Genomic DNA, 9,382 nt, shown 5'->3' on the forward strand with positions numbered 1-9,382 from the left:
AGGTGCTTAAGCACCAAAGCAAATACAAACGCACACGCGCGCGCGCACAATAAATGAAGGCACGCGCACGCACACAAGCGCGCAATCCGTAGCCAGTACTTTATAAAGACTGAGGTCATGTGTTGCAGCCTCCGCTCCCATGTGGAAGAATTCAAACGATATAGGCAGGAATTAAATGGACCCAAAGCCAAAGACTCATTTCAATCAAGTTTGTGTGAATTAATGTGTCACTAACTAAAAAGAAAAGTAAAGAGATTTATAGGACCTTTCAACAGCAGGGCAATTCAAAGTGCTTTACAAAAGAACACAATAAGAGATCAAATTAAGCGAAAATGGAATAAAACGGATACATTACAGTGCTGCTTGAGTGTAGTGCAAGATGATTATTTCAAGTTGTACTCCTGTGTAGTTTCCTTTTACAAGAATTGAAATTTGGAGCACATTTCTGGGAGAGTTTGCTCCAGATATGTATGATAATCCTGGCAACTGCACACACAGATTTTATGTATCAGGACTGGCTTTGTCTGGGTTGCTTAGAGAAATAACACACACATACACAACAGACTCACAGATATACAAGATTGCTGTTATAATTGTTGCAACTTAGACAAGCTGCTCTATAGTTTTAACCGTTAACTCTTAACTGAATTGCATATTGCACTACTCAGAGCAGCGACACACCTGCAAGATCATCTCATCCTACATCTCTTCTTCCTGCAAGAACATACAACCTGGAGTAGCTTATAAGAATATGTAGCACTCTAGTGACTTATTCTTAATGTTTCAGGTTCTTGAGCCCCTTTCCCCCCAATAGTTACCTACAAAACCACATACTGACATCACTTCTGGTCTTTGCTCCCTTTCACTCTCTTTCCCAGTCTGAACCAAAGAAAGTCTTTATGTTAATTATGTTAATTTAATGATTCTGGACACTAAACTAGATCACAATCATTGGATGTGATCCATGCTTTGCCTCATAAATATTCAAGCCAGTTGGGAGTTAATGGCTCATTGGTGTTACAGAGTGTAATTTACTGTCAACCGTGTGTGTTTTACTGTAGATTACACTTAAAATTGACAAAATAATTTTTTAAAAAATACATTTTTCACTGAAATTGTCTCTCTTTTGGTGTAAAAATACCTCTCTATGTCTGAGTTTCCATGATTACATGCCTGTGTGGATCTGAATATATTTAGAAAGGTCAAATTATGCATGAAGCTACAGACTAAACTTCAACATGCAGGAAGCTATGTTGTAAATCTATAGATAATGAAAATTGTTGTGTGACTAAAGTGAATTAAATAATTTTAAAAAACACATACATACCGACTTGTATTACTATTCTGTTTAATATTCTTATGTTGTTAAATTGTCATCATGCTTACAATCAGTTTATTAACGGTGGCATTGTGTAATTTATTTTTATTGTGTAAATTAGTTGTTCACATATGTGTAAGCGTGTACACTATTATAAAAAAGCCTATTTTCTCACTTATCCCTGTTTGTATCCAGCCATGATAATAGTTTTGGTTGTATTTGTTTTTATTTTGATTTGTAGTGCTTAGAGAAGTGAAAAATGGAAATAAACAAATAAAAATGAAAGCAGCATCTCATTCCAGAAACAGTGACCCTGTTACTCAGTAGGCCACAGAATACACTCAGCAAATAAAACCAAAATTGTATGCATGGCGAAAAAAGTACCAGAGGTAACTATAAAAAATTGAATACAGGTGAATACAGGTCAATGTACATTACAGCTCTAAAGTTCCAAGAAAGGCATCATCTTTTGCATCACTTTAAAAACTCCAGCAAACTTTAATGACAACAGCTTTGAAACATGACTCATTTGAAATGAGGTTGATGTATTCTAGTCATAATTTCTTCTTTGTGCCTGTGAGTAAAGATGTATACGGACTTTGGTCCAAAGTTATAAAGTTCTAAAGGTTTATTTTTGGATGCTATAGTGGATATTCATCTCTGTGGTTGATTAACCACAGTTACATTTAAAAAAAATATATCATCACTTATTACTTACACTCCCTATAAGTTGCACATATTTCATCAGAAGTTTTTTATTAGTATTTGTTTTGAGACAAAAGTTGCATTGTTTTTTCTAGACGATACAATAATGAGGACTTTTGGCATAGTGAGATGCCAATTTGTTTAATCATTGCAGAGGAAGGGGAGATCAATAAACGCATCACAGAAAGAACCACTTGTACAGATCAGGCATCACTCTGTACTCCTTGGTTACACCCACATGGTCACAGGCTTGGCAGATAGCGTGTGCAAACTCATGATTTTCCCCAGTTAGATGACGTCTTGCTGTATAGAATCTGTGCCAATTAAAGTATCTCATAAAAGCCTCATTATCCTTATCCAGCCTCAGGAGGAACTCAGCCAGTGTCCTGGCATTAGCAAAGTCATTCACATGTAGGAAGGAAGTACCTGGGGCAAAATCCTCATAGTTCCTTCTCGGTGGGCCCAACACTATCGGCACAGTGCCGGCTGCCAGAGGTCCACTGAATGTTTCTGTAATGTAATCTCTGTCAATTGAACTCTCAAAGGAAAGATAGAATTTGCAGCTGCTAATGGTCAGAAAATAGTTCTCACCCCTCAATAACCCGGCGCTGGAGCTGTTAAAAACATCAATGTGGATGTGTTTTGCAAGCTCTCGATAGTAGCTGTAACTCTCCCCTGATTCTGTGTGGAGGTCAGTGTCATCCACAATCCAACAAAGCAACCACTCCTTCTTGGGCAGCACAAAATCTCCATCTGTGTTCTTCTTGACAGTTAGTTGCCAACGAACGTGGATATCTGCATCCCTCCTGTAGCTCAAGGTTAGATTAAAAAGGCCTTGAATGCCTTGTATCCTGCGCGTGTTGCTCCGCGAATCCACATTAAACCAGATCCACCTCTGAAATCTGGGTCTAGGTGAGGTGGGGAGGTTGGAGAGGTCATCTAGGATAGCCCTGTGGAATATCAAAACTCCCTGCGCTCTGGAGTACAAAGATCTATCATCTGTGAGGTGGCAGCTGTCAATGTTGAAAAGCTTTTTACAGTCCTTAAAATCAAACCTTTTGTTTTCAGGCCAGAACCACAGCAGCATTATAGGCTTGTCGGTCTGTTGTGTCGCTGCAGGGCTGTTTGACTGTTTTGTAACCGCTGACGTGCTGTGAGAATTAGCCTGCTTTGTCAGCCGATCTGAATGAGCCGGGGGAGGATGACATTTTGGAGATGGAAATGACTTATAGTATATTAAAAACAGGACTATGAATCCAGCCAGCACAGGAATCACTGTCAGGATGGCCCGTAAAACACAAAAAACGGGGGTGGAAGCCATATTAAATCTGCAAGGAAAGAAGAACCCCTTATCATTGGCAAAACATTTCCTCAGCTGATTATCGGCATTATGTCAATTTTAATATCTCATAGAAGGTATCACATGGACTTTAAAGTATCTAAACTAACTGTGAAATCAAACCATCAAGTTTTTCAAGAATTTATAACCTCAATGTTGACTAAAAAACTCTTAAACAGTATAACACCATGTTGCATAAAAAGCTAGTAATGATAATATAATGTTTGTTTGGATCCAAATGAGCATGCACTACGAAATGCCCCCCCCCCCTACCCCATTAAAAAGCTCTGCTGCTGAGTTCTGGCAGTGGTCATTTTCATCAGAATAAAAGCAGCTGGGTGTAAATGAGAGAGAAATTTGGTCAGAATACTTGCTTGTCCCTTGGAAATTGAAATGAAGTTGCCGCTTGGAAGGTGAGTGTGTCGAATTTCTGCAGGATCCAAACTGAGAAACCGCACAGGTCTGACAACTGAAACAACTCAAGAAGATTTGTTTGCTTTTCTCATCCCTTGTAGGATACAAGGGTTAAGACCTTGAAACGTGACATTCGACTTACGCTCCACCTACTCATTAACATAAGCAATCTCTCCAACTTGGCTGTCAAATATTCAAAACCCTGGGATTTGACTTTACAACAACTGATTTGTGTTTTTGGTCATTGTGCATTTAGAAAATTCAGGTTGAAACCTGCTCAATCACTCTCAAAAGATGTTAAAGTATCTACAACTTGCTGGAACAAAGGTATGCAATAATTAAAGTGAAGTACTGCACACTGGAGACTTTATTTATTAACATTTTTTTGATCAGTACAAATATCCAAAAACCTGCCAAAAAAGTAAAATTAATGGTAAAATTACTTATATTAGTGGAGAAATGTTTTGTCATGTTTTAATCGAATACATTTGCATCATCATTCGCTTCAGCTCCAATCACAGACCTTTTACCTCCACTCAGGTGAGTGTAAAAATAACACAAAGAAAGCAAGAATGAACATTTGACATGACAGATGAGTCAGAGCAAATACTGGACACAAACTGTCAGAAGCATCTTTGTCTCCAACTTAACTTGTCCTACTGGATCATGTGAACAATGCAAAAACAGGCAGCAAGTGACAGGAGGACAGATTAAACCTGTTTTGAATAGAGTTTTGCCTGCCTCTGCAAACACCAGGTGATAGGCTTGAGAAATTTCTAAAAAAAAACAAAAGCCCTGTTTTGCCATGCAAAGCTTGTGTTCACAAATGCAGACTATTTGCTGACAGTGATTCATACCACTGACGTGATTATTTTCATCACAGTCTGCTGGTTATTGTACTGAACTGAACTTTATTTTTCAAAATGTGAAGCAGCGTAGTGACATGAAAGCAAGGTAAAGATAGCAACAAAACTATATAATAACAAAAATGAAAGAAGATAAAATACAAACACACATATAGTATAGACCCTCCAAGCCCCCGCATATCCCCCCTCTCACCCTCAAATCTATAAATATATATAACATATATATTAATAATAATATGATATAACTATAATCCATCTATTTATTCACAGGTCATTCTCTTGTTTATTGTGTCACTGCTCTCCCTCATTCACTTCATCATTAGGTAGGTCATACAATGGTTCAAGTTAAATTTCATATACTATGAAAAGGCCCAAATTCACAATTTCAAATTGCTTGTTTTTTCTGATCAACAGTCCAAAGCCCAATTATATGCAGTTTTACAATCCCAGAAGAAGAAAACCAGAAAATACTCACATTTGAGAAGGTAGAGTCTGTGATTTTGGGTGTTTTTTGCTTAAAAAAATTTAAACAATTCATTCATTATAAAATGATTGCCATTTCTGTCAATCAACTAATCAATTAGTCAGCTATAATCATTCCAGCTCTAATCCCAATCCCCAAAGACACATTTCCTGAATTTTTCTCTACTTTTTTTTTTTCTCTACTAGTACATTTGACACCGAAAAGCTTTTAATAATTATTACTAAACCAGTGAGTTTCACATTTTTGACATTTTATATTGACAATGTTTAGGATAAACCCAACAACAGAGGTAATACATGCCTTAATATCCGGGTTAAAGGAACTGTTCTGTTTAGTCTTGCTGTGAGTTAGATGAGAAGATCGACACCAGCAGTCTGTTAAATATAAGGCTACAGCTAGCAGCTGGTTGTCTTAGCTTTGTAATTCATATGTTATATCTTGTTTGTTTAATCCATACAAAAAACCAAAATGTAAGAATGACAACATGTGGTTTTGCGGGGGGTTAAGTTCTGGACTATTCGTATTTCTAGCCACACTAGCTGTTTCTCCCTGTTTGCAGTCTTTATGATAACCTTATCTAAAAGTCTGCTGGCTGTATCGCCACATGTTAACCGTACAGATTGCATCGATATTCTCATCTAACTCCTAAAAAAGTGAATAATATATCACTCAAAATATCCATCAACACTAGCAGCTTAGCCAGGTTCAAGCTATTATTGTGCATTTCTGAACCACAAATAATATTCTCATTGTGGTTTTCATGAAGAGTACCACTTATAAAGGTCATGAACCACATGGAAAGTCTTGTCTCTTGACATGTGGTTGCAGGCGAGGCAGATGGGCTGAATGAATTCATTATTGATTGACAGGAGATGAGGAGTGGCTGTGTAGTACTTCCTCCACTCAAAGTAACGCATGTACGCCTTGTCCTTCACGTCCAAGTGGAGCAGAAATTCTGCCAATGACTTTGCATCAGGGAAATCATTTATGTGAATGAAGGCATCAGAGGGAAGGAACTGCTCATAGTTTTCTCTTGGTGGACCCAGAACTACAGGGACTGTCCCCGCCACGAGGGGTCCGTTCACCTTCTCTGTGATATAGTCTCTGTGGATGGAGTTCTCAAATGAGAGGTAAAACTTACAGCTAGCAATAGTTGAGTAATAGTCTTCATATCTCAGCCTGTGCCCTGCAAAAGCTTTGCCAAATACATGTATCTTGATATGCTTGGCCAGTTCATGGTAATATCTCTCTCTCACAGCTGTTCCAGTAGATGGATCTTTGTTACTGACAATCCAACACACCAGTTTGTCTTTCTTGGGCAAGACAAAGTCATCTTTCATCTCTGTTTTCCTGATTATCAGCTCATTCCTCACCGTGATATCAGCATCTCTTCTGTAGCTCAGTGTTAAGTTGAAAAGGTTATCCAGACCTGGTTTCTTTGCCGTGTTTGCTGGAGATTCCATATTAAACCAGATCCACTTCTGAAAAGCAGGACGTGGGCCCTGCGGCATGTTTCGCAAATGCAAGTCTATATCTCTATGGAAGATAATGACTCCCTGCGCTTTGTCATACAGGGATCTGTCATCTGTCAGGACGCAGCGGTCGATGTTGAAGAAGGTAGAGCAGGCTTTGAAATCAAACTTCACACCGAGAGGCCAGAACCACAGCAGCACTATGGGTTTTTCATTTGGATCCATGCCTTTAAAAGCTTCCTCATCATCCAACATAGATAGAAATTGGCAAACAAGAGATGGAGGCTCGAAATAGAGAAAGTATGCAAGAACAGAACAGATAAGCCCAAGAGCAATTATCTTTGCTAAACACACTGTTTTACTGGAAGCTGTTGTCATCATCTGCGGAGAGAGACAGAAAACTGAAAGCGATGTGATGATACATTATGAGTTGCAACAAATTCAATCATAACAAAACTTGCACCTAAAGTTGTAGATTATAATACAATCCAACAGAAGAGACTTTGAAAAATAAGTACTTTGTAATGCTTATGATTTTCAGTTCTAATTCAGATAAATACGATGCAGTACCTCCGTGTGACTACTCACAGGTTGCATGTCTATATGATGTGAGCAGGTCAGTCAAAGAGTGACTTTCTCTTCTCAGATTGATTCATTACAATGTTTTTAGAGGCCTGAAAAGGTAAAACTATACAGTATTTTATAAAAAAAAAAAAAAATATTGGATAAAAATCTGAAATATAAACATGTCTTTGTGTGGCAGAATTTTGTTTTTTCTATCTTATTTTCAAGTTGATCAGCTTGCAAACCCTTGTGCGGGTCTCAACATCTAGGTTGGGAACCACTGCTTTATAGAAATAAAGATTATCACCATTGCATAAAACATGCTGTGCTCACCTTTTCATAGAGTGTAAGGGCTGTATGACTCTGGGTTTTCAGTGAAGCATCTGTGGCAGGTCTCTGACACTTGTGAATATTGGTGAATAAATGAGGCTATCTTCTGGATCCCAGTAAGAGAAACCAGTTGTATTTGCTTACCCTGCTGGACACATCTTTTTGCTTGTGCTTCTTTGTGTTTTTGTATGCAGTACTGCTATTACTACTATCATACCACATCACCATCATTTATGATGATCAAGTTGGTCCCGACCACATGAAAAGCACATGAAAAGACAAACGAGAGAACTCATTTTACAAATGACTTTCTGAGAGCGCCTAAAACCACATGTAGAACTTGTGGAAAATACTGTGATTAATCTTCGTCTTGCACCTCCACCTGCAGAAACCACCATCAACAGCCAACACACATCCATCAGTGACGCAGATACATCAAAGCCACAGCTGAATGTATGCAAATGAAAGGAAAAAAAGGGGAAAATATTTACATACTGTACGTATGTACATGTGAAAGTCAAATTTGTAGTTCAAAGCAGGAGTCCAGTGCACTTCTGTTGCTGCCCTTGATTTGGGTGATAACAGAAGTGCTAGTTTGCTGGTTTCCTTTTTTATTTCCACATGCTATCTCATTTTTTTTCCACTTAGAGCACTACTTGAAGTTGCTTTGACACTTGCTGATCATTTACTTACAGTAATCATAGCATCTTTTCTCAACATAGAGACGATTGTATCTTGAACAAAGTGCTCCACTGACAGAATGCCTTTCCCAGCTCTTTCTAAGAAAAGCTAAAAATCCAAATATTGTAGCTACCTCTGCATCTTTCCTAAATAAAATCAAGCTATGGAGACAGTATAGCAAGCCAACCCAACCCAATAAACACACATCAACTGATTCAGATTGTCTACGTTTGTGTGTGTGCATACAGGGTTTTTAACTGATCAATGATCAATCGACTCACTACGGAGTAAAAGCAGCTTCTACAAGATACAGAATCATCGAGCTGTGTGTTACTGGAAGCTCTACTGTTTCACCAGTGTGTTTACATTCACGTTTTTAGCAGGATCCTGAAAGCAAATGCAATCTATCAGCTGCTGCAGAAAAAAAAGAACTGATTACACATCACATTAAAACCTACAAGGGTTTATTTGAACACATGAGTTCATGAATCTTTTATCATTCTTTAGCCTGTACCGTATGTATAATCAAGTAATGATCACAGTAATTTAAAGGCAGAGGAAAGCTGTCAGTTGTAGCGCTGACCTCAACACAACATACAGTATCAGCAACGCTTACTGCATGCAGTCACTCTATAATTTAACACACATGCCTGAGATACCAAAGACATCAAGTCCTGCCTGAACTCGGCATCTTTCAGCAAGTTGGTTGCCTCATGTCGTTAGTCCATTTTGGCATGTGACAGTCTGATCTCCCCTGCCATGGGTCACGGGCACTGCTGATGCTGCAGATGGACAGCAATGTGTTATTTGTTAAGCTACTGTGGGTTAGCATGGGCAGCGAGTTACAGGTCAAGGTCAGGTCTGGTCAAGACTCAACGAGACAACTATAATGGGGCAAAAGAGGCACAAGGTAAGAACAGGTGGTGATAGATGTAAGAGGTGTTTGTCAGATCGGGTCATGCCATCACAGGGACAATACACAGACAAAATGGTACGGACAGACTTGAGAGCCGAAGTTAAACCAGAACCTCCTAGTTTTGTTCATGAACAGTGCTATTTATAACGCAAATTATTAAATAGCCAGCTTTGGACCATAATGCTCAAATGCATTCTGTGCAGTTCACTCCATTTGTTGAAGGGATGCAACATTTTTAAAAAACGAATGTAATATTGTTGTTCATTTGAACCACTTGTCCACTTGGGGACAGC

The 9,382-nt window shown here is 38.5% G+C and overlaps 2 protein-coding genes across 2 annotated transcripts; both read right to left on the reverse strand.

Moving 5' to 3' along the window:
- Nucleotides 1-2,201: 2,201 nt before the first annotated feature.
- Nucleotides 2,202-3,344, reverse strand: LOC122970302 (4-galactosyl-N-acetylglucosaminide 3-alpha-L-fucosyltransferase 9-like). Its single transcript, XM_044336432.1, has one exon. The coding sequence runs from the start codon at nucleotides 3,342-3,344 to the stop codon at nucleotides 2,202-2,204; it is 1,143 nt and encodes a 380-aa protein (XP_044192367.1).
- A 2,470-nt stretch (nucleotides 3,345-5,814) lies between these two features.
- LOC122969921 (4-galactosyl-N-acetylglucosaminide 3-alpha-L-fucosyltransferase 9-like) lies at nucleotides 5,815-7,086 on the reverse strand. Its single transcript, XM_044335957.1, has one exon. The coding sequence runs from the start codon at nucleotides 6,977-6,979 to the stop codon at nucleotides 5,885-5,887; it is 1,095 nt and encodes a 364-aa protein (XP_044191892.1). The 5' UTR covers nucleotides 6,980-7,086; the 3' UTR covers nucleotides 5,815-5,884.
- Between the last annotated feature and the right edge of the window lie 2,296 nt (nucleotides 7,087-9,382).

This window comes from Thunnus albacares, chromosome 19 (genome assembly GCF_914725855.1).
Source record: "Thunnus albacares chromosome 19, fThuAlb1.1, whole genome shotgun sequence".
Lineage (NCBI taxonomy): Eukaryota > Metazoa > Chordata > Actinopteri > Scombriformes > Scombridae > Thunnus > Thunnus albacares.

Excerpts from the sequence above, each read along its gene's own strand:
- LOC122970302 (XM_044336432.1), bottom strand. The coding sequence starts at position 3,344 with ATGGCTTCCACCCCCGTTTTTTGTGTTTTACGGGCCATCCTGACAGTG.
- LOC122969921 (XM_044335957.1), bottom strand. The coding sequence starts at position 6,979 with ATGATGACAACAGCTTCCAGTAAAACAGTGTGTTTAGCAAAGATAATT.